This window comes from Nerophis lumbriciformis, linkage group LG19 (assembly GCF_033978685.3).
Source record: "Nerophis lumbriciformis linkage group LG19, RoL_Nlum_v2.1, whole genome shotgun sequence".
NCBI lineage: Eukaryota > Metazoa > Chordata > Actinopteri > Syngnathiformes > Syngnathidae > Nerophis > Nerophis lumbriciformis.
The window spans coordinates 37,138,930-37,165,209 of record NC_084566.2 but is presented as its reverse complement, the minus strand read 5'-3'; the positions used below and the strand labels follow the sequence as shown (position 1 = coordinate 37,165,209).

Sequence of the window (26,280 nt, the reverse complement as noted above, 5' to 3'; positions counted from 1 at the left end):
ATTGTACATGCTCATATTTTTCATTTTCATACTTTTCAGTTGGCCAACATTTCTAAAAATCCCTTTTTTGTATTAGCCTTACACAATATTCTAATTTTGTGACACACGGAATTTTGGATTTTCATTTGTTGCCACTTCAAATCATCAAAATTAAATGAAATAAACATTTGAATGCATCAGTCTGTGTGCAATGAATAAATGTAATGTACAAGTTACACCTTTTGAATGCAATTACTGAAATAAATCAAGTTTTTCAAAATATTCTAATTTACTGGCTTTTACCTGTGTATATATATATATATATATATATATTTATATATATTATTATACATGTTATTATAAAAGAAAGTTTGACACAGCACAAATTGATAGTTCACCTTTATTGTAATAATGCTTGGCAAGAGTAAAAAAAAACATTTACACCAAAGAACGCACACACACTCCATCACCATCCGATCACAGCAGCTTTACGACGAAATGTTATTGAAAGATAGAAAAGATCATTTGCTAAAAGATCGCATTACAACGTGCAAGCTTTGACCCTGACTTCCCTCCTCCAGAATGGCCGCCTTTAGCCAAGCAAGCGGTTCCTCTGGCGCTGTAAAGAACAATTAAAAACATGTTTAGCGTCACATTGCAGTCGTTTATGCATATCGTACAAACACAGCAATAGACCTTTCTGGTGTCCCTCCTGGGGAGGGAAGCAGACTTCTTGTCGATGGCGTCCATCAGTTCCTGCACCCACGTGTGTCGGGGATCAGTGCAGTACACACGGCCTTTCCTCATGGTGAAGCTGCACAACAAGGCAGCAGCAGTCAGAGTGTGTGTGCACAGACAATAGGAGCTCACAATGCTCCTAAAGTTGGAACATTTACAATCTGAACAAATGCATGTCTAAACTTCCACTAAACTGTAGGCCACACCACATCTGATCTGACCCGTCTAAACTGCACACCACATCTGATCTGACCCGTCTAAACTGCACACCCATACTTGCCAACCTTGAGACCTCCGATTTCGGGAGGTGGGGACCGGGGGGCGTGGTCAGGGGTGGGGAGGGGCGTGGTTAAGAGGGGAGGAGTATATTGACAGCTAGAATTCACCAAGTCAAGTATTTCATACATACATACATACATACATATATATATATATGTATGTGTGGGAAAAATCACAAGACTACTTCATCTCTACAGGCCTGTTTCATGAGGGGGTTCCCTCAATCATCAGGAGATTGATTTGATTTTTTATTTTTTTTTCCCCACACATACATATATTGCGCTCTACTACGGTATCGAGCACTATTTTTTGGATAACCTTATTAAGACATATATATATATACATACATATATATGTATATATATGTATGTATGTATGTATATATATATATATATGTATATATATATATGTGTGTATATATATATATATATATATATATATATATATATATATATATATATATATATATATATACACATACATACATACATACATACATATATATATATACACATATATTTATATACATATATATATATATATACATACATACATATATATATATACACATATATATATATACATATATATATATATATACATACATACATACATATATATACATATATATATATATATACATATATATATATATATATATATATATATATATATATATATATCCTGAAAATATGCAAAACAAACTGTGTTTAGATCATTGATACTTCAAACTTGCATAAATAAATATTAAGGAATATAACATAACTTCTGAGAGCTTCAAAATGTAATGAATAAAATGCTAATGTTGTTGATAAACAAGCAATTATTTTAATAATTAAATATGGTCATTTTAAATGAATTATTATGATAATTTAAAATTAATTATTTCAAATATGTTTATTTTAATGTTTAATTCTATGGCTGGATGTAATAAGGAGTCATAAAAAATAAAAATACAATTAATTTTGATGTTTTTAGCAAAATATAGTAAAAATGTATTTCGTTGTTTTTTTTTAAATAATAAATTTATTTATTTTTAGGTAAGATAAACATAATAATACAATTTATCTCTAGTCTGGATGATTTAGTTCTTGTCACCCTGTTGTCCTCCCGTCCTGAAAAAAGGCTGTCCTCACTCAGGTCCGCATGGAGCTGGAGGGGGCATGGCCTCCAGCTCCGGCTGAAAATCGGGAGATTTTCGGGAGAATATTTGTCCCGGGAGGTTTTCGGGAGAGGCGCTGAATTTCGGGAGTCTCCCAGAAAATTCGGGAGGGTTGGCAAGTATGTACACACCACATCTGATCTTTCCCATATTTGTTGCCAGTCTAAACGCTGCGAAGTGCAACAACATCCAGTTTCAGTGAGCTAATTGTTTGACGGACGAATTTCCAGTTCATCACTAGTCTATAGTGTGCAATTAGGCTATATGTAAGATATGAATCAGTGACGTGCAGTCACTAGAGGCAGGTGAGGCGGGGCCTCACCTGCCATCATGGAAAGAAAAAAAAAGTAAAAAGAAAAAAAAAAATTAAATTGTTATATATATCCAGTGATTATACTATAAAGTTATTTTCCATTTAACTTCACCAGTTTTAGGTTATTTGTATTCAAAATCGCTGAATTTTCACATTTGCCGTTCAAATACTGAGAAGAGACGGTGCGGTGATCAGCAGCCAGTTGAGGCACGTCACTCAGTGCCTCAACATGGATTCCGGACTCGGCTAACTGCTGGCCTGCTGTGCAGTGAGACCGTATTGCTATATGAACTATATTATACATTTCCATAGTTTAGTTAGCTGAGGTATATAATGTACAGTGTATTTTGTCAACAACTGTATGTGTGTAAAGTGTTTCTTGTGCTGAGCGATCATAAAACGGCTGCAAAAGACGCACTGGCTGAGGCTCGCCTCCTGCACCCCCGCCGTAGAATTGTTATATCAACTAAAGCCCACACTTAAACTTTCCACGTGCAAGATTGAATCTATTTAAAAAAGTTATTTCATAAGAAGCCAAAAAGTGCAAAAACAATAATGTTCGTGTTGGAGGAGTTGTGAATGACTGCAGGGCCACAACATTAGGTACACCTGCAGACTGCAGGTGTACCTAATTCACAACTCCTCCAACAAGAACATTATTGTTTTTGCACTTTTTGGCTTCTTATTAAATAACTTTTGTAACCTATTTTCATGGGCTTTCCTCTTTGTGATGTTAAGTTCCTGTTATGCGCTGTTATACAGTATATGCCTTGAGCTCTTATTTTGAAGGCGCTAAGAGCGGAAGTGATGACACGTTGCGGAGGTTTTTGAAAGAAGGTAAATAAAGTGGTCCTCGTGTAAACTGGAGCCTCCGTGTTTGTTATTTTGTAGTTTCATACAGTATGGGCGACATTTATAAACCCTCGGTTGCACTTTTTTAAATAGATTCAATCTTGCACGTGGAAAGTTTAAGTGAGGGCTTTAGTTGCGGCGCATGGACTTAATTTATAAGTAAAGGTAAGACCATAATAACGTTTTTTTTATTAAATGTGCTTTTTTGTGCGCTTTTGTTTGTATGTGTAAAGTTAAGTTAAAGTAGCAATGATTGTCACACACACACTAGGTGTAATGAAATGTGTCCTCTGCATTTGACCCATCCCCTTGATCACCCCCTGGGAGGTGAGGGGAGCAGTGGGCAGCAGCGGCGCCACGCCCGGGAATAATTTTTGGTGATTTAACCCCCAATTCCAAGCCTTGATGCTGAGTGCCAAGCAGGGAAGAATGCTGGTATGAGCTTTTAAACATAACCTGTTAACTGCTGCCAATCAAATGGTGAATAAGATACTCTTTAGGGTTCATATGTTTGTAAATCTGACTGTGATGAAGTCAGTGCCTCACCAGCCATCAACCTCACCGCACGTCACTGATATGAATACACATACTGAAGAAATAGTGATTGTTAAAGGACCAAAATTGACGCAAATGTACTTACATGTGAATTAAAAAATAAATCTCCCTTAGATCCACGCTGATGTCATGTCAGTGTCTCCTCTACTTCAATCCAGCACATCACTCCTGTTCTGCAGCAACTCCCATCAAACATCATATCCACTTTAAAATAATTCTCCATAACCTCTCTCCATCATACCTCTCTGACCTGATCCATGTCGCCACGCCCTCACGTTCCCTAAGATCCTCTTCATCCATCCATCTCACTGTCCCCTTATTTCAACTGTCCACCATGGATGCCCGAGCTTTGGAACTCTTTGCCACCAGACCTTCGTAACTTAGACTCAATATCCCTCTTCAAATCAAGACTCAAAACACACCTATTCCTGACTGCTTATTCATTGTAATCATCTTTTCTTCTCTATCTTTGTTGTTGTTGTTGTTGTTGTTTTTATCCAATTTGATTTTATTGTTTTGATTTTGTACGGTGTCCTTGAGTGCCCAGAAAGGGGCCTTATAAATAAAATGTATTATTATTATTATTAATATTATTATTAACAGCCATGAAGACATTAGAACCCTTCCAAAGATATTACACCAGGGGTCCCCAAACTTTTTGACTCGGGGGCCGCATTGGGTTAAAGTAAAATTGGCCGGGGGCCGGGCTGTATATATATATATATATATATATATATATATATATATATATTAGTGCTGCAACAGCTAATCGATTAAAATCGATTATAAAAATAGTTGCCGATTAATTTCATCATCAATTCGTCGTTGTTAACCACTCAGTGGCCTAGTGGTTAGAGTGTCCGCCCTGAGGTCGGTAGGTTGTGAGTTCAAACCCCGGCCGAGTCATACCAAAGACTATAAAAAAATGGGACCCATTACCTCCCTGCTTGGCACTCAGCATCAAGGGTTGGAATTGGGGGTTAAATCACCAAAATGATTCCCGGGCGCGGCCACCGCTGCTGCCCACTGCTCCCCTCACCTCCCAGGGGGTGATCAAGGGTGATGGGTCAAATGCAGAGAATAATCTCGCCACACCTAGTGTGTGTGTGACAATCATTGGTACTTTAACTTTAACTTTATCTATGCTCTGCGCACGCGCAGAGGCAATTTTTTTTTTTTTTTTTTTTTTAATTTTTATAAACCTTTATTTATAAACTGCAACATGTACAAACAGCTGAGAAACAATAATCAAAATAAGTATGGTGCCAGTATGCTGTTTTTTCTTCTTCAATAAAATACTGGAAAGGATAGAAATGTAGTTTGTCACTTTTATCCGATTATTAATCGATTAATCGAAGTAATAATCGACAGTGTAATCGATTATCAAATTAATCGTTAGTTGCAGCCCTAACATATATATGTGTATATATAAATGTATATATATATATATATATATATATGTATGTATATATATATATACTTTGTATATATATATATATATATATATATATATATATATATATATATATATATATATATATATATATACTGTATATAAATATATATGTATATATATATATATGTATATATATATATGTATGTATACATACATACATATATATGTATACAGCCCTTTGAGACACTTGTGATTTAGGGCTATATAAATAAACATTGATTGATTGATTGATATATATATATATATGTATACATACATACATATATATGTATACATATATGCATGTATATATATATATACATACATATATACATACATATATACATACATATATATATGTATGTATATATGTATATATATATATATATATATACATACATATATATATATATAAATATATATACATATATATATATATATGTATATATATATATATATATATATATATATATATATATATATATATATATATATATATATATATATATATATATATATATATATATATGTATGTGCAGAGAATAATTTTGCCACACCTAGTGTGTGCGTGTGACAATCATTGGTACTTTAACTTAAACTGATGTGGCCTGAATCTGATGCTAAAAGATCAGATTTGAAACACTTTGGAGTGTTTCGAAAAAAAACTAATCCGACCTGTGTCACTTGAGGACAAAAAAAATCAGATTTGGCCCAAGAGTTCCAAGATCAGGTCCAAGATCCTTAATTTTTGCCCTTTTTGGTATTGTAATTTGTCGCCACCTAGTGTACAGGCCATGTATGAAAGGATCATTCGTCCATCCATCTATTTTCTACCGCTTGTCCCTCTCAGGGTGGCGGCGGGTGGTGCTGGAGCCTATCCCAGCTGCACTTGGGCGGAAGGCGGGGTACACCCTGGACACCAACACAGATAGACACAACATTCACACACTAGGGACAACTTAGTGTTGCTAAACAGCCTATCCCCAGGTGCATGTCTTCCATCCATCCATTTTCTACCGCTTGTCCCTTTTGGCATGTCCTATTCACGGAAAATAACTTCACTAAATAGCAAGCAGGGGGAAAAAAAGCACCAAAATGTGCTGACGATGCTCAACTTTTCAGTCCTACTAGGATTTTTGTGATTGTTGCTGCCTAAAAAGTGTAAAAAGAAGTGAAGTAAATAGAAGCCAGGGTACAAACACCTGAAAGGGCTGACGATGAATTGCTGCTCAAGAGGCCTTGCGGAAAAAAAATGAACACAACTTTAGTATGCTTAAAGGCCGTTGCTATAGTTATTAGCTATTGTGCTCAAGTTAGACTTTTGTATCTGTGCAAGGACGAAACTTCTTGTCAGATGTTATCTTTGTTTGAGCCCGCTAACAGCCAAGGACTTCAAGGACCTCAACGAAGATAAGACGACAGCACGCAGGGGAAGCAGAGACAAGGCGAAATCACAAGGTCCCCAGCACATTCCGTCACGTATTGTGCGTACTGGAGCTACTTTGCATGATATGTGTGACCACTCCTTTTAGAGGCGGCCTCAGTCATGTTGACTGTGGAACTCCTGAATAAATAGAGGGACTCGGGAGCTGAACCATAGAGCATAGGGTGAGACTGTGACTGAGTGTGCAGCTCCATGCGTTCTCCTCATGAGCTAAATTGAACTCTGTCTCTGCATGATTCCTTGCTTCTTGTCTGATTAATAGATGTCATCAGTGTTTGAACCTGACACTTACGTGACGGATTTGTAGCGCATAAACTGTCATGCAAGCGTAAAAATCAGTTAACCCAGATTAAAAGGTTGCTTCCCATAAAAACTGAGTGCAGCGGACTCGGTCGTGCTCGTTGTCATTGTCGTTACAGCCAGGTGGTGTAAGTTCTGTTTCCTGTTCTATGGTTATCGTCGTATCGTTCCGGTGTTTTTTTGTTTTTCCCCTCTTTGCTCCACTGACTTTTGAATCGGTTTTGCGTTGGCATTTTGCAAAGTGTTGCTCTCACATGACAGCTCGGATGTTGCAGCCTCCGTCCGTCTGCTGAATTCTGTACTTGACGGCTCGGTCTTGAACCTTCTTGTCCAGCTTGTGGACGTACGACAGGCAGCAGTCGTCGAAGGACACTGAAGAACATAAAAGACACTTTACTTGGCCTCTAAATAAGAGAAAACAATAACAAATCAATTAATATCAAGATTCTTATATCATCGTGTACATGCCACACATGTTCCTCCTTTTAGGTGATTTATGTGATCAAAGCAAGAATAAATATTATTATTATTATTTCTCGCAAGCAAATTATTTTGTATTTAAGTGAACGAAACATGATAATTTCTTTGACATATTTAATTAATATAAAATAAATGTTAAAACAATAGAGTATAAAATATTTTTCCAAAATTGAATAAATATTATGCAATATTTATTCTATTTATATACTTAATAAAATGATTTTAATATTAAATATTAAAATAATACAATATAAAATATTTAAAAGGAATGTAGATTACTATTCACACAATATTTATTCAATTTAACTTAATCATTTTGTTGATATATTTATTTAAATGAATACATATTGAATAATAAAATGATTACAACTATTTAAAATAAATATGAAATTAATAATTCATCCATCCATCCATTTTCTACAGCTTGTCCCTTTTGGGGTCGCGGGGGTGCTGGAGCCTATCTCAGCTGCATTCGGGCGGAAGGCGGGGTACACCATTATTATTATTATTTCTCGCAACCAAATTATTTTGTATTTAAGTGAACGAAACATGATCATTTATTTGACATATTTAATTCAATTATTATAAAATAAATATTAAAACAATAGAATATAAGATATTTTTCAAAATTGAATAAATATCATGCAATATTTATTCTATTCATATACTCATAATACAATATAAAATATTTGAAAGGAATGTAGATTACTAGTCACACAATATTTATTCAATTTAACTTGTTGATATATATATTTAAATGAATACATATTGAATAATAAAATAATTAAAACTATTTAAAATAAAAATGAAATCAACATTATTATTTCCAAATAAAAAGAATAATGAAACACTATTATTTTGCATATTTATTTAATTTAATATATATGTAGATCATAAAATACATTACTACATAAATATTAATATCAGCAAAATAGTTTTTCTTTTTGTCAACATTTAATTTCCAACTAAAGGAAATGGTTAAACTGCATATTATTCATCAAAATGTATTAGTATAGTTACGTTTTTACATATCGAACATATTTATTCTATTTATATACCGTATTTTCCGCACTATAAGGCGCACCGGATTATAAGGCGCACCTTCAATGAATGGCCTATTTTAAAACTGTGTTCATATATAAGGCGCACCGCATTATAAGGCGCATAGAATAGACGCTACAGTAGAGGCTGGGGTTACGTTATGCATCCCGTAGTTGTGAGACCTGTTGTGGCCCAATATTGGTCAATATATACGGCGCACCGGATTATAAGGCGCACTGTCAGTTTTTGAGAAAATTGGAGGTTTTTAGGTGCGCCTTATAGTGCGGAAAATACGGTACTTAATTAAATTAATTCAATATTAAATATTTAAAAGGAAAGTAGATTACTATTCACACGATATTTATTCAATTTAACTTGATCATTTTGTTGATATATATATTTAAATGAATACATATTGAATAATAAAATAATTAAAACTATTTAAAATAAAAATGAAATGATTATTATTATTTCCAAATCAAAAGAATAATGAAACGTTTTTATTTTGCATATTTATTTTATTTAATAGATATGTAGATCATAAACAAAATTACTACATAGATATGAACATCACCATAATAGTTTTTTTGTCGTCAACAATTAATTTCCAACTAAAGGAAATGGTAAAACTGCATATTATTCATAAAAATGTATTAGTATAGCTACATTTTTACATATCGAACATATTTATTCTATTTATATACTTAATGAAATGAATTAAATATTAAATATTAAAATAATACAATATACAATATTTAAAAGGAATGTAGATTACTAGTCACACAATATTTATTCAATTTAACTTGATCATTTTGTTGATATATATATATATATATATATATATATATATATATATATATATATATATATATATATATATATATATATATATATATATATATTTAAATGAATACATATTGAAAAATAAAATAATTAAAACTATTTAAAGTACAAATAAAATCATTATAATTATTTTCAAATCAAAAGAATAATGAAATGTTATTATTTTGCATATTTATTTTATTTAATATATATGTAGATCATTAAAAAAAATACTACATAAATATAAATATCACCATCAGAGTGTTTGTTGTTGTCAACAATTAATTTCCAACTAAAGGAAATGGTAAAATTTAATTGAATTAAATACTTAATGAAATGAATTAAATATTAAATATTAAAATAATACAATATACAATATTTAAAAGGAATGTAGATTACTAGTCACACAATATTTATTCAATTTAATTTGATTATTTTGTTGATATATATATATATATATATATATATATATATATATATATATATATATATATATATATATATATATATATATATATATATATATATATATATGGGTAAATGTGGAAGTAGTGTCAAAGCGCTTTGAGTACCTTGAAGGTAGAAAAGCGCTATACAAGTACAACCCATTTATCATTTATTTATTTATATATATATATATATATATATATATATATATATATATATATATATATATTTAAGTGAATACATATTGAATAATAAAATAATTAAAACTATTTAAAATACAAATACACATATTATAGTTATTTCCAAATCAAAAGAATAATGAAATGTTATTATTTTGCATATTTATTTAATTTAATATATATGTAAATAATTTAAAAAAAATACTACATAAATATCAATATCATAATAGTTTTTGTTGTTGTCAACAATTAATTTCCAACTAAAGGAAATGGTAAAACTGCATATTATTCATAAAAATTTATTAGTATAGCTACATTTTTACATATCGAACATATTTATTCTATTTATATACCTAATTAAATGAATTCAATATTAAATATGAAAATAATACAATATAAAATATCTAAAAGGAATGTAGATTACTCTTCACACAATATTTATTCAATTTTACTTGATCATTTTGTTGATATATATTTATTTAAATGAATACATATTGAATAATAAAATAATTAAAACTATTTAAAATAAAAATGAAATTATTATTATTATTTCCAAATCAAAAGAATAATGAAATGTTATTATTTTGCATATTTATTTTATTTAATATATATGTAGATCATTTAAAAAAATACTACATAAATATCAATATCATAATAGTTTTTGTTGTTGTCAACAATTAATTTCCAACTAAAGGAAATGGTAAAACTGCATATTATTCATAAACATTTATTAGTATAGTTATGTTTTTACATATTGACTATATATTTATTTATTTGTTTGTTTTAAACCCCACATGACACTTCATTAGGTACCGGTATATGCAATCCAATGCAAAAGCTGCATCACAAATTCTATAAACCATATTATGTCATTGTTAATGTCAAATAATGTTATTTTGAATACAGTGCATAGAAACATGTGCTTAATAATCTTACTTCCAGCTATTATATCAATAAAAATGATAGTAAAAAAAAAATGATAGTGATTTAAAGGTGATGAGCATTTTACTTGCTGCTTTGCGTGAGTAGAAATTGCAATCGGGAAGTCATAAAGTCTCCTGATTGGGGCCATAAAAAAAAAACCACACCTCGCTTTATCTTCTGCGACATGTTGCTGCGCCATAATAAGAAGCAACACAACTATTTTCTGTGTATTTTGTTCTTTTACCTTGTGCCATGGCCAGACAGAGACAAGATAGGACCAGGAGGATGAGCGCCGTGTTGGAAGGCATGATTGAACTCTGATTGGCTGCAACTCTGCAGAGGAAAAATAATTATATTATATTATTGATTTATTATCTCACACTTTATTTGCTCACCTTGTTAGACTTTGAACCCTGATCCAACTCTCTAAGCCACTCTTAAAGTTCACTTCAGGTCAGGTCGGTTTATTTGGAACGTGCATATACGACACAATGTAACGCATCATTCTAGTTGTTTCATTACAGCACGTCCGAAAAGGAGTAGGAAGAAGCAGAGCTTATTTAATCCAACCCCTTTTCATTCCATAGCATAGTGTTTTTCCAACCTTTTTTGCGTTGAAAAAATGCGGAGGCACACCACCAGCAAACATCATTAAAAAACAAAACTCAGTTGACAGTAAAAAGTCGTTGGATATGACTTTAAAGCATAACCAAGCATGCATCACTATAGCTCTTGTCTCAAAGTAGGTGTACTGTCATCACCTGTCACATCACACCCTGACTTATTTGGACTTTTTTTGCTGTTTTCCTGTGTGTAGTGTTTTAGTACCTATTTTAATGGCTTTTTTTAATCTTTTTTTGGTATTTTCCTGTAGCAGTTTCATGTCTTCCTTTGAGCGATATTTCCTGCATCTACTTTGTTTTAGCAATGAAGAATATTTCAGTTGTTTTTATCCTTCTATGTGGGGACATTGTTGATTGTCATGTCATGTTCGGATGTACTTCGTCTTTGCTCCGCAGTAAGTCTTTGCTGTCGTCCAGCATTCTGTTTTTGTTTACTTTGTAGCCAGTTCAGTTGTAGTTTTGTTCTTAAACATCAATGCCTTTTCTTAGGGGCACTCACCTTTTGTTTATTTTTGGTTTAAGCATTAGACACCTTTTTACCTGCACGCTGCCTCCCGCTGTTTCCGACATCTACAAAGCAATTAGCTACCGGCTGCCACCTACTGATATGGAAGAGTATTACACGGTTACTCCGCCTTGGAGACAAATATGGATGCTTGGCTTTTTTTGTTGTTATTATTTCTATATGACAGAATATTTCATCCACGCAGCTCAATTGAACAAATACAACATATGTCATATAATTGCATGTCATTCTCTTGGTTTTATGCTTTATCTTACTATTATTATTTTTAATGTTGATAATGTTAGGTGGTCAACCTGCGAGTTATTTGCCAAATGCAACCCTCGAAAGCTTTTTTTTTTTGTCTGTCATGTGACTTTAAACACAAATAAAACTTTAATTCAACACGGTTCATGTAAAAAAAAAAAGATTCAATCATTTGCATGCAAACAATGTTTTAGTTTTAGTTTTTTTTTACAATTGCAATGTCTTCTTAATAGAGAAAAGTCCCCATTATTTGTTTTTACAATCATATACAGTATACCTTAACATATTAAATATATAAACAGGTATCACTTTACAATAAGGGTTTATTATCACTTCATAAATAGGCTAAATACATATTTGTTAAACCGTACAACTGGTGTATAATATACTTAATAAATAGCTTAATAAAGTGAAATAAAATGCTAAGACTATACACTGCAAAAAGTGAAATCTAAGTAAGATGAAATATCTCAAATAAGGGTGATATTTGCTTATTTTCTGTCTGATAAGATAATTCTTCTCACTAAGCAGATTTTATGTTAGAGTGTTTTACTTGTTTTAAGGGTTTTGGTCCTAAATGATCTCAGTAAGATATTACAGCTTGTTGCTGAGATTTGATGACCTATATTGAGTAAAACATGCTTGAAACTAGAATATCAACTGTTGCAAAGCTGTGTCATCAACACTCACAAGTATAAAACTACTTTTTTAAAGTCATCATTTCTTATTTCAAGCATGAACAAAAAAATCATGACTTTGACACAATTGTGTCTCATAATTAAAACAGATGACAGCCAAATGGACTTTGCTGTTTTATTTTCAATTAAACAAGAGAAAATACGTACTCATATAGTAGTACAGTTGATATTAGTGAGAATATACTTATTTTAAGGTATTTTTGGGTTCATTGAGGTTAGCTAATTTGACTTGTTTTGGAAAGTCTTGACAAGCCAAATTTCTTGTTCTATTGGCAGATAATTTTGCTTAGTTCAAATAAAATATCCCTCATTTTTGTATTTTTTTTTTTCTTGTTTTTGAACACTGACTTTTTGCAGTGTAGTTAATTGTAAAATACAACAAAAATCCTTAACTGTCCAAAAAATATGATTGATATAATTGATTTTAACAGTAAAAAAAAAAAATGGCAGCTTAGTGTAAAAATAACAATAATAGTGCAACAATTTTCTGTGCAAAACACACAAATATGGTAAACTTTTGGCAACTGAACTGTCATTTTTTTTTTTTTTTTTACTGTAAAATCAACATAGTTTTATTTTACAGTGTTTATAAACCGAAAGTAATACAGTAAGTAAGCTGATATTATCCAAGCAACACAAATCAATTAGAGATCACTACATTGATCCCTTTGGGGGGGAAAAGTGCTATAGTTTGAATGAATGATGGGTTCTTAGAATCTCTGTGAAGTGCTTTGAGGGTCTAGAATTGATTGGTTGATTGATTGATTGACACTTTTATTAGTAGATTGCACAGTACACACTGCAAAAACTGAAATCTAAGTAAGATGAAATATGTCAAATAAGGGTGATATTTGCTTATTTTCTGTCTGATAAGATAATTCTTCTCACTAAGCAGATTCTATGTTAGATTTTTATACTTGGGTTTTGGTCCTAAATGATGTCAGTAAGATATTACAGCTTGTTGCTGAGATTTGATGACCTATTGTCATGTCTGTGTAATCATGTTTTGTTTTAGTCATGTTTAGTTTAGTTATTGGACTCTTTAGTTTCTGGCTTTTCACTCCCTTGTCTTGTTTCCATGATTACCCATTAGTTTCACCTGTTCCACGTTTGGACTCATTGTGCACTCTTGTTTGTCACCATAGCAACCCATTAGTTTTCACCTGTCACGTCACGCACCTGTTTCACGTTTTGAGTCACGCACCTGTTTTCGTTAATCATGTCTGTAGTATTTAAGTTCATTGTTTTCAGTTTGTCTTTCTGGTGACATCCCACAATTATGCTCGGCACATTTCTGACACTTGATTTCATGTCCATCGTTCACGCTGCTCCTTTTAGTCCATGCCAAGTAAGTTTTGTTTATTAATGCTATAGTCTTTTGGTTTCATAGTTTGTTCTCCGCCACTGTGCGCGCTTTTTGTTTGTACTTTATTTTGATATATTAAATAAATCATGTATTTACATTCCCGTCTCGCCCGAGCCAACTTTCCGTTGCATTCCGGAAAAGCAAACACCCAGGACCAAGTCATGACACCTATATTGAGTAAAACATGCTTGAAACTAGAATATCAACTGTTGCAAAGTTGTGTCATCAACACTCACAAGTATAAAACTACTTTTTTAAAGTCATCATTTCTTATTTCAAGCATGAACAAAAAAAAAAAATCATGATGCCGAGCGCATATCATTATGTCAAGATAATGGCACTAGCATTTACTTCATTTAAGAATATTTTTCAACATATTGAGCAAAAAGGTCTCTTTTTTTTCTACCAAGAAAAGTGCACTTGTTATTAGTGAGAATATACTTATTTTAAGCTATTTTTGGCTTCATTGAGGTTAGCTAATTTTACTTGTTTTGGAAAGTCTTGACAAGCCAAATTTTCTTGTTCTATTGGCAGATAATTTTGCTCAGTTCAAATAAAATACCCCTCATTTTTGTATTTTTTTTCCCTTGTTTTTGAACACTGACTTTTTGCAGTGTAGTCCTTTGTTCAACTTATTTAGTTATACTAGTGGTGTTCCTCAAGGTTCCATTTTAGGTCCATTCTATTTCATTACGTGGGCTATTCAACTGGCGGGTTCGGTTACAAAAATAAAAAAAACATGTCAGAGACTCACATCTTTGCCGCAGATTCTTAAAAACTCTCATATAGATGATCTTTGACTAGCTTTTTCGCTAAAAAAAAATACACAAAATACATGTCTACTGTAGAGGACACTGGTTGTCCGAAATATATAAAATAAGAATATTCTGGAAAAGTAGCCCCTTAAACGCTCCATACAGAAATAGGACAGTAACATATTTTGTCATGCAAGTAAATATATAAACACTTTTTTGATGAATACTTTTCACTGCAGAAACTGAAATCTAAGTACGTTAAAATATCTCAAATAAGGGTGATATTTGCTTATTTTCTGTCTGATAAGATAATTCTTCTCACTAAGCAGATTTTATGTTAGAGCGTTTTACTTGTTTTAAGTGTTTTGCTCCTAAATGATCTCAGTAAGATATTACAGCTTGTTGCTGAGATTTGATGACCTATATTGAGTAAAACATGCTTGAAACTAGAATATCAACTGTTGCAAAGCTGTGTCGTCAACACTCACAAGTATAAAACTACTTTTTTTAAAGTAATCATTTCTTATTTCAAGCATGAAAAAAAAAAAAATCATGATGCCGAGCGCATATCATTATGTCAAGATAATGGCACTAGCATTTACTTCATTTAAGAATATTTTTCAACATATTGAGCAAAAAGGTCTCTTTTTTTTCTACCAAGAAAAGTGCACTTGTTATTAGTGAGAATATACTTATTTTAAGGTATTTTTGGCTTCATTGAGGTTTGCTAATTTTACTTGTTTTGGAAAGTCTTGACAAGCCAAATGTTCTTGTTCTATTGGCAGATAATTTTGCTTAGTTCAAATAAAATACCCCTCATTTTTGTATTTTTATTTCTTGTTTTTGAACACTGACTTTTTGCAGTGTATGATCATAAAAACAAATAATGGGGATTTTTCTCTATTAAGAAGACTTTGCAATTGGAAATAAACTATAAAATAAAATTTTGTTTGCATGCAAATGATAGATTTTTTCTTGTTTTTGAACACTGACTTTTTGCAGTACAGTACATATTCCGTACAGTTGACCACTAAATGGTAACACCCGATTAAGTTTTTCAACTTGTTTAAGTCCACGTTAACCAATTCATGGTAGAAAAAAAACACTGTATAAATCTAATCCATTATTAATCTATTATTATCTCAAACAGCAAATAAATACATAAGCTATTTGACACAAAAATGAAACAAATATGCACGCAAAAATGCTATGCGTCATTGAAATGATCAAATACTGTACGATCCTAACATGGCTCAGGTAGTAAGTAATGTGTCTGCATGGTGCTCACCTGTGTCGCTTGCAGGTCGTCAAGTTTGTCCTACCTGCGCAGGTGAGACATTCTTATAGAGCTCAAGAAAGAGAGAGAGAGAGAAAAAAAGAAAAGAAAAGGGGTGCGTCTTTCCAGGTATCATATTTCCATAAACTCACCTTTGCACCCCCGACTCGTTTCTCTTTCTTTTTCCCGGCAGACTTACGCTGGCATGTTAGGTCCTCTATTTGTGTGTTGAAGTGATGTGTGTGTGTGTCATGTGTCGGGTCTGTTGCCACAGGCAGGTTGTTTCTATAGACTTTTGATTGATTGATTGAGACTTTTATTAGTAGATTGCACAGTACAGTACATATTCCCTACAATTGACCACTAAATGGTAACACCCCAATAAGTTTTTCAACTTGTTTAAGTCGGGGTCCACGTTAATCAATTCATGCTAAACCAGACCAGTAAATGCACTGCAAAAAGTCAGTGTTCAAAAACAAGAAAAAAAAAAAAAAATGAGGAGTATTTTATTTGAACTAAGCAAAATTATCTGCCAATAGAACAAGAAAATTTGGCTTGTCAAGACTTTCCAAAATGAGTAAAATTAGCTAACCTCAATGAACCCAAAAATACCTTAAAATAAGTATATTCTCACTAATAACAAGTGCACTTTTCTTGGTAGAAAAAAAAAGAGACCTTTTTGCTCAATATGTTGAAAAATATTCTTAAATGAAGTAAATGCTAGTGCCATTATCTTGACATAATGATATGCGCTCGGCATTGCATTTCATGAAACCAGCAAACTTATACTAAAAACTAATTTATTGTTCTTAAAGGGGAACATTGTCACAATTTCAGAAGGGTTAAAACCATTAAAAATCAGTTCCCAGTGGCTTATTTTATTTTTCGAAGTTTTTTTCAAAATTTTACCCATCACGCAATATCCCTAAAAAAAGCTTCAAAGTGCCTGATTTTAACCATCGTTATATACACCCGTCCATTTTCCTGTGACGTCACATAGTGAAGCCAACACAAACAAACATGGCGGATAGAACAGCAAGCTATAGCGACATTAGCTCGGATTCAGACTCGGATTTCAGCGGCTTAAGCGATTCAACAGATTACGCATGTATTGAAACGGATGGTTATAGTGTGGAGGCAGGTAGCGAAAACGAAATTGAAGAAGAAACTGAAGCTATTGAGCCATATCGGTTTGAACCGTATGCAAGCGAAACCGACGAAAACGACACGACAGCCAGCGACACGGGAGAAAGCGAGGACGAATTCGGCGATCGCTTTCTAACCAACGATTGGTATGTGTTTGTTTGGCATTAAAGGAAACTAACAACTATGAACTAGGTTTACAGCATATGAAATACATTTGGCAACAACATGCACTTTGAGAGTGCAGACAGCCCAATTTTCATCAATTAATATATTCTGTAGACATACCCTCATCCGCGCTCTTTTCCTGAAAGCTGATCTGTCCAGTTTTGGAGTTGATGTCAGCAGGCCAGGGAAGCTAGGGTCGATATTCTTCTCTTGACGGTGTGAGCCAAGACATCCAGGGGGTTTAGCTCGCTCGTCTGCGGGAACAAACTGCCGCCATTGCTTGCCGTGCTAGCGAGGTCCTTTGTCCCTGAATTGCTCACACACTCCGGCAGATTCAATGGGGGGTCTAGCGGCAGATTTCTTTGACTTTATCGTTGGAAATGCATCTGCTTTGAGTGTCGCAGGATATCCACACATTCTTGCCATCTCTGTCGTAGCATAGCTTTCGTCGGTAAAGTGTGCGGAACAAACGTCCAATTTCTTGCCACTTTGGCATCTTTGGGCCACTGGTGCAACTTGAATCCGTCCCTGTTCGTGTTGTTACACCCTCCGACAACACACCGACGAGGCATGATGTCTCCAAGGTACGGAAAACAGTCGAAAAAACGGAAAATAACAGAGCTGATTTGACTCGGTGTTTGAGAAAATGGCGGATTGCTTCCCGATGTGACGCCACGTTGTGACGTCATCGCTCCGAGAGCGAATAATAGAAAGGCGTTTCATTCACCAAAATTCACCCATTTAGAGTTCGGAAATCGGTTAAAAAAATATATGGTCTTTTTTCTGCAACATCAAGGTATATATTGACGCTTACATAGGTCTGGTGATAATGTTCCCCTTTAATGGAAAGACAACAAGGCAAGCGCTTGTTACTCTCGGGGTCTCCTAGCCGCTCAGGCAAATCATATTGTCTAAAAATGCATTTTTCCATGGATAACATGACATCATCGCGCCAAGTGCGTGCTCTTTCAGTCAATTAGTGCGCATATATACAGCCCGGCCCCCGGCCAAAATTGTAATTTTGAAGAATTTACCTGAATGTGCATGAACTATTTCTGTTCAAAATAGTTAGAAATGTTAAATGTTTAAATATTAACTGTCAGTTTACTGTACTGTGCCAACTGTACTACTATATGAGTACCTGTTTTCTATTGTTTCATTGAAAATAAAACAGCAAAGTCCATTTGGCTGTCATCTGTTTTAATTATGAGACACAATTGTGTCAAAGTCATGATTTTTTTTGTTCATGCTTGAAATAAGAAATGATGACTTTAAAAAAGTAGTTTTATACTTGTGAGTGTTGATGACACAGCTTTGCAACACTTGATATTCTAGTTTCAAGCATGTTTTACTCAATATAGGTCATCAAATCTCAGCAACAAGCTGTAATATCTTATTGAAATCATATAGGACCAAAACTAGAGATGTCCGATAGGCCGATATTATCAGCCGATAAATGCGTTAAAATGTAATATCAGAAATTATCAGTATCTTTTTTTTTATTATCGGTATCGTTTTTGTTGTTGTTTTTTTTCTTTATTTATTTTTTTATTAAATCAACATAAAAAACACAAGATACACTTACAATTAGTGCACCAACCCAAAAAAACCTTCCTCCCCCATTCACACTCATTCACACAAAAGGGTTGTTTCTTTCTGTTATTAATATTGTGGTTCCTACATTATATATCAATATACATCAATACAGTCTGCATGTCATGTCTGTGTAATCATGTTTTGTCTTAGTCATGTTTTGTTTAGTTATTGGACTCTTTAGTTTCTGGCTTTTCACTCCCTTGTCTTGTTTCCATGATTACCCATTAGTTTCACCTGTTCCACGTTTGGACTCATTGTGCACTCTTGTTTATCACCATAGCAACCCATTAGTTTTCACCTGTCACGTCACGCACCTGTTTCACGTTTTGAGTCACGCACCTGTTGTCGTTAATCATGTCTGTAGTATTTAAGTTCAGTGTTTTCAGTTTGTCAAGCATAAATGTGGGGATGTCACCAGAAAGACAAACTGAAAACACTGAACTTAAATACTGCAGACATGATTAACGAAAACAGGTGCGTGACTCAAAACGTGAAACAGGTGCGTGACGTGACAGGTGAAAACTAATGGGTTGCTATGGTGATAAACAAGAGTGCACAATGAGTCCAAATGTGGAACAGGTGAAACTAATGGGTAATCATGGAAACAAGACAAGGGAGTGAAAAGCCAGAAACTAAAGAGTCCAATAACTAAACAAAACATGACTAAGACAAAACATGATTACACAGACATGACACTGCAAGGGATACAGTCCGTAAGCACACATGATTGTGCGTGCTGCTGGTCCACTAATAGTACTAACCTTCAACAGTTAATTTTACTCATTTTCATTAATTACTAGTTTCTATGTAACTGTTTTTATATTGTTTTACTTTCTTTTTCATTCAAAAAAATGTTTTTAATTTTTTTATCTTATTCTATTTATTCATTTATTTTTAAAATGACCTTATCTTCACCATACCTGGTTGTCCAAATTAGGCATAATAATGTGTCAATTCCACGACTGCATATATCGGATGATATCGGTATTGGTTGATATCGGTATCGGTAATTAAAGAGTTGGACAATATCGGAATATCGGATATTGGCAAAAAACCATTATCGGACATCCCTAAACAAAACCCTTAGAGCAGTGGTTCTTAACCTTGTCGGAGTTACCAAACCCCACCAGTTTCATATGCGCATTCACCGAACCCTTCTTTAGTGAAAAATAAAATGTTTTTTTCAAATTCAAAACAAAGTTATATGTTTTTGGTAACACTTTAGTATGGGGAACATATTCTAAGTAACAAATACTTAATTTAGAGTTATTTGTTAGGGTTAGGGTTAGAGCAGGGGTCAACAACCCGTGGCTCTTCGATCACTCTGATGCGGCTCAGCTGCATACTTGCTGACCCTCCCGATTTTACCGGGAGACTTCCGAATTTCAATGCCTCTCCCGAAAATCTCCCTTGGCAACAGTATTGAGGGCGTGCCGTGATAGCAGTGCCTTTAGCGTCCGATTTTACACTATCTGCGTGCAGGTCCAGTCACACGTTGTATATGGACTCTGCCCTACACACTTACGTGACTGCAAGGCATACTTAGTCAATAGCCATACAGGTCACACTGAGGGTGGCCGTATAAAACAACTTTAACACTTTTACTATTATGCGCCACACTGTGAACCCACACCAAAAAAGAATGATAAACACATTTCGGGAGAACATCCGCACCGTGAGACAACATAAACACAACAGAACAAATACCCAGAATCCCATGCATCCCTAACTCATACTTGCCAACCTTGAGACCTCCGATTTCGGGAGGTGGGGGGTGGGGCAGGGCGTGGTTAAGGGCGTGGTTAAGAGGGGAGGAGTATATTTACAGCTAGAATTCACCAAGTCAAGTATTTCATATATATATATATATATATATATATATATATATATATATATATATATATATATCTACATCCTAAAAAAATGCAAACAAAACTGTGTTTAGATAATTGATACTTCAAACTTGCATAAATAAATCTTAAGGAATATAACATAACTTGGCTTCTGAGAGCTTCAAAATGTAATGAATAAAATGCTAAAGTTGTTGATAAACAAGCAATTATTTTAATAATTAAATATGGTCATTTTAAATGAATTATTATGATAATTTAAAATTAATTTTTTCAAATATGTTTATTTTAATGTATAATTCTATGGCTGGATGTAATAAGGAGTCAGAAAAAATACAAATACAAATACAATTAATTTTGATGTTTTAGCAAAATATAGTAAAAATGTATTTCGTTTTTTTTTTTTTAATTAATAAATATATTTATTTTTAGGTAACATAAACATAATAATACAATTTATCCCTAGTCTGGATGATTTAGTTCTTGTCACCCTGTTGTCTTCCAGTCATGAAAAAAGGCTGTCCTCACTCAGGTCCGCATGGAGCTGGAGGGGGCGTGGCCTCCAGCTCCGGCTGAAAATCGGGAGATTTTCGGGAGAATATTTGTCCCGGGAGTTTTTCGGGAGAGGCGCTGAATTTCGGGAGTCTCCCGGAAAATTCGGGAGGGTTGGCAAGTATGCCCTAACTCTTCCGGGCTACATTATACACCCCCGCTACCACAACCCCCCCCCCCCCCCCCCCCCCCCCAACCCAAGTGGGTGTGGCGCATATTAGTGAGAGTGTTAAAGTTGTTTATATCGCCACCCTCAGTGTGAACTGTATGGCTGTTGAGTAAGTATGCCTTGCAGTCACTCAAGTGTGTCCGCAGAAGCCGCACACAACATGTAACTAGGCTGGCACACTGTTAGTACAGGCTGTAGAGGGCGCTAAAGACAGTTCCATCACGGCACGCCCTTCTTATTGTTGATTGGGCGAAAATCAGCAGACATCCAATAGAATAGTTGCCCTGAATTTCGGGAGTCTCCCGGAAGAATCGGGAGGGTCGGCAAGTATGACGCTGTGAAGCGGCTTTCATATAAAACTCGCGGGCCGCGCTAACATAACATTTTTATATATCTGGTTTATACATAGCACATAGCAAAAAAAAATATCTTTGTATTCAGTGTTATTTCATTTTAAATTTCAAAAGAGTTTTGTGGCTCCCATTGTTTTCTTGAATTTGTGAAACGGGTCAAAATGGCTCTTTGACTGGTTAAGGTTGCCGACCCCTGGACTAGGGTTAGGGTCAGGGTTAGAGGGTTAGGGTTAGGATTAGAGGGTTAGGGTTAGGGTTAGAGGGTTAGGGTCAGGGTTAGAGGGTTAGGGTTAGAGTTAGAGGGTTAGGGTCAGGGTTAGAGGGTTAGGGTTAGGATTAGAGGGTTAGGGTCAGGGTTAGAGGGTTAGGGTTAAAGTTAGAGGGTTAGGGTCAGGGTTAGAGGGTTAGGGTTAGGGTTAGAGGGTTAGGGTCAGGGTTAGAGGGTCAGGGTTAGAGGGTTAGGGTTAGGATTAGAGGGTTAGGGTTAGGGTTAGGGTTAGAGGGTTAGGGTCAGGGTTAGAGGGTTAGGGTCAGGGTTAGAGGGTTAGGGTTAGGATTAGTGGGTTAGGGTTAGAGGGTTAGGGTCAGGGTTAGAGGGTTAGGGTTAGGATTAGAGGGTTAGGGTTAGGGTTAGACGGTTAGGGTCAGGGTTAGAGGGTTAGGGTCAAAGATAGAGGGTTAGGGTTAGGATTAGAGGGTTAGGGTTAGGGTTAGGGTTAGGGTTAGAGGGTTAGGGTCAGGGTTAGAGGGTTAGGGTTAGGATTAGAGGGTTAGGGTTAGAGGGTTAGGGTCAGGGTTAGAGGGTTAGGGTTAGGGTTAGAGGGCTAGGGTCAGGGTTAGAGGGTTAGGGTTAGGATTAGAGGGTTAGGGTCAGGGTTAGAGGGTTAGGGTTAGGATTAGAAGGTTAGGGTTAGAGGGTTAGGGTCAGGGTTAGAGGGTTAGGGTTAGGGTTAGAGGGTTAGGGTTAGGGTTAGAGGGTTAGGGTCAGGGTTAGAGGGTTAGGGTTAGGGTTAGAGGGTTAGGGTCAGGGTTAGGGTTAGAGGGTTAGGGTTAGGATTAGAGGGTTAGGGTTAGGGTTAGAGGGTTAGGGTCAGGGTTAGAGGGTTAGGGTTAAGGTTAGAGGGTTAGGGTCATGGTTAGAGGGTTAGGGTTAGGGTCAGGGTTAGAGGGTTAGGGTTAGGGTTAGTGGGTTAGGGTCAGGGTTAGAGGGTTAGGGTTAGGATTAGAGGGTTAGGGTTAGGGCTAGAGGGTTAGGGTCAGGGTTAGAGGGTTAGGGTTAAGGTTAGAGGGTTAGGGTCAGGGTTAGAGGGTTAGGGTTAGGGTTAGAGGGTTAGGGTCATGGTTAGAGGGTTAGGGTTAGGATTAGAGGGTTAGGGTCAGGGTTAGAGGGTTAGGGTTAGGATTAGAGGGTTAGAGGGTTCGGGTTAGAGGGTTAGGGCCAGGGTTAGGGTCAGGGTTAGAGGGTTAAGGTCAGGGTTAGAGGGTTAGAGTCAGGGTTAGAGGGTTAGGGCCAGGGTTAGAGGGTTAGGGTTAGGATTAGAGGGTTAGGGTCAGGGTTAGAGGGTTAGGGTTAGGATTAGAGGGTTAGGGTTAGGGTTAGAGGGTTAGGGTCAGGGTTAGAGGGTTAGGGTCAGGGTTAGAGGGTTAGGGTTAGGATTAGAGGGTTAGGGTTAGGGTTAGAGGGTTAGGGTCAGGGTTAGAGGGTTAGGGTTAGGATTAGAGGGTTAGGATTAGAGGGTTAGGGTCAGGGTTAGAGGGTTAGGGTCAGGGTTAAAGGGTTAGGGTTAGGGTTAGAGGGTTAGAGGGTTAGGGTCAGGGTTAGAGGGTTAGGGTTAGGGTTAGAGGGTTAGGGTCAGGGTTAGAGGGTTAGGGTTAAGGTTACAGGGTTAGGGTCAGGGTTAGAGGGTTAGGGTTAGGGTTAGGGTTAGGGTTAGAGGGTTAGGGTCAGGGTTAGAGGGTTAGGGTTAGGATTAGAGGGTTAGGGTTAGGGTTAGAGGGTTAGGGTCAGGGTTAGTGGGTTAGGGTCAGGGTTAGAGGGTTAGGGTTAGGATTAGAGGGTTAGGGTTAGGGTTAGAGGGTTAGGGTCAGGGTTAGAGGGTTAGGGTCAGGGTTAGAGGGTTAGGGTTAGGATTAGAGGGTTAGGGTTAGGGTTAGAGGGTTAGGGTCAGGGTTAGAGGGTTAGGGTTAGGATTAGAGGGTTAGGGTTAGGGTTAGAGGGTTAGAGTCAGGGTTAGAGGGTTAGGGTCAGGGTTAGAGGGTTAGGGTTAGGATTAGAGGGTTAGGGTTAGGGTTAGAGGGTTAGGGTCAGGGTTAGAGGGTTAGGGTTATAATAAGGCCATGCCGAATAAGGCATTAAAAGTACTTAATAATGACTAGTTAAGAGCCAATATGTTACTAATTTGCATGTTAATAAGCAACTAATTAATGGTGAATATGTTCCCCATACTAAAGTGTTACCATGTTTTATTACTGGTGCACAAAATGAAGCGTGCATGAACATCACCTTGTTCAAACAACAAAACCAACACAGTGCATAAACTCACAACAAATTACACACCTGCAAATCAGTCAGCTGTTGCCGTATCCGTAATACGCCGATAGGGAGAAGTTTGTATTTACACGATGAGTCGGGTGTGTCTTGACCTCCGCCGAACCCCCGAGCCCGACTCACCGAACCCCTAGGGTACCAATCGAACCCAGGTTAAGAACCACTGCCGTAAAACAAGTAAAAGACTCTAACATAAAATCTGCTTAGTGAGAAGAATGATCTTATCAGACAGATAATAAGCAAATATCACCCTTATTTGACATATTTCATCTTACTTAGATTTCACTTTTTGCAGTGTGGGAAGTAAAAACATGTCTTCAAACTATCATGTGAGCAGGAAATCCACTTTTCTATACTGTTGAGATGAAAATATTGATGATGGACCCAACCTCTGGGCTGATGATTTTAGCTCGTCCTGAAGAATTTGGAGGCAATCCTCCTTGTGGAGGGGGGCGTGGTCGGGAAGGGAGTGTGTATGGCATGACCCAGCTGGCAGGTGAGTAGATTGCCCAGCTGGGGCTGCTTATCTAATCACCTGTCTCCTTTATCAGCAGCGTCCGAGGCCATGAGGGAGAGCGCTGATAAGAGCGATAAAGGAGGCCGCTGGCGAGACAGCACTGAACATTATAAAAAATAAAAATAAAGACTTGCTCAACCCTGTACTTGGGGCTCACGAAGAGTCTGTCGGTCCCAGGAGAACCCACCATGCAGGAGACGTTCACAGTCCCATTTAAAGCACCAGTTCCATTGGCAGCAAAACAGGCCCAGAGCATAATACTACCACCACCATGTTTGACGGTAGGCCTGGTGTTCCTGCCTTTTCTCCTCCAAACATATTGCTGGGTATTGTGGCCAAAAAGCTCATTTTGTTCTTTACAAGTGTATGTAAACTTTTGATCGCGACTGTACATGAGAGTGCAAGATTACAGTTTGACGCACATAATATTGTACAATATTGACTAAAAAAAAATTTAAAAAAATTATTTTACGTTAAAAGCTGGCAAGTTCCATGACCTTTCCCGAAGAATTTACAGTGCTATTCTGTAAATGGAAAAACAGTTCTGAAAAAAGTGTTTTGCCACCCATCCAAATGATGAGTTGGGCGTGGCCCCTTAGTTCCAGTGAAAGGAACTTTGAATGCTCCAGGATACCAAAACATTTTGGACAATTCCATGCTCCCAACCTTGTGGGAAACAATTTGGATTCAACATGACTGCACAAAGCAAGGTCCATAAAGACATGGATGACAGAGTCTGGTGTGGATGAACTTGACTGGCCTGCACAGAGTCCTGACCTGAACCCGATAGAACACCTTTTGGATGAATTAGAACGGAGACTGAGAGCCAAGCCTTCTCCGCCAACATCAGTGTTGCGCTTTTGGAAGTATGGTGGAAAAATTCCTATAAACACACTACGCAACCTTGTGGACAGCCTTACCAGAAGAGTTGAAGCTGTAATAGCTGC

General features: G+C 35.7%; 2 protein-coding genes across 2 annotated transcripts in view; one reads left to right on the top strand and one right to left on the bottom strand.

The window, feature by feature from the left end:
* Window positions 1-25,415, top strand: part of LOC133618466 (serine/threonine-protein kinase NIM1-like) — an 88,242-nt gene extending 62,827 nt beyond the window's left edge. Inside the window, exon 7 of the mRNA XM_061978848.2 lies at window positions 25,368-25,415. Within this exon, the coding sequence (XP_061834832.1) occupies window positions 25,368-25,385 (18 nt within the window). The 3' untranslated portion in view covers window positions 25,386-25,415. The remainder of the gene's footprint in view (window positions 1-25,367) is intronic.
* Window positions 379-16,494, bottom strand: ccl25a (chemokine (C-C motif) ligand 25a). Its single transcript, XM_061979852.2, has 5 exons — window positions 16,450-16,494; window positions 11,195-11,283; window positions 7,312-7,429; window positions 676-793; window positions 379-598 (listed from the first exon to the last, which is right to left on the bottom strand). The coding sequence occupies exons 2-5, from the start codon at window positions 11,256-11,258 to the stop codon at window positions 572-574; spliced, it is 327 nt and encodes a 108-aa protein (XP_061835836.1). The 5' UTR covers window positions 11,259-11,283; window positions 16,450-16,494; the 3' UTR covers window positions 379-571.
* Window positions 25,416-26,280: the final 865 nt, after the last annotated feature.

What these genes read in the sequence shown, in the direction of transcription:
- ccl25a (XM_061979852.2), bottom strand. Translation starts at nt 11,258, where the DNA reads ATGCCTTCCAACACGGCGCTCATCCTCCTGGTCCTATCTTGTCTCTGT. An exon ending in CTGTCTGGCCATGGCACAAG is followed by an intron (nt 7,430 to 11,194) that starts GTAAAAGAACAA and finishes TATGTTCTTCAG; the next exon opens with TGTCCTTCGACGACTGCTGC. An exon ending in TGCAACATCCGAGCTGTCAT is followed by an intron (nt 794 to 7,311) that starts GTGAGAGCAACA and finishes CTTGTTGTGCAG; the next exon opens with CTTCACCATGAGGAAAGGCC.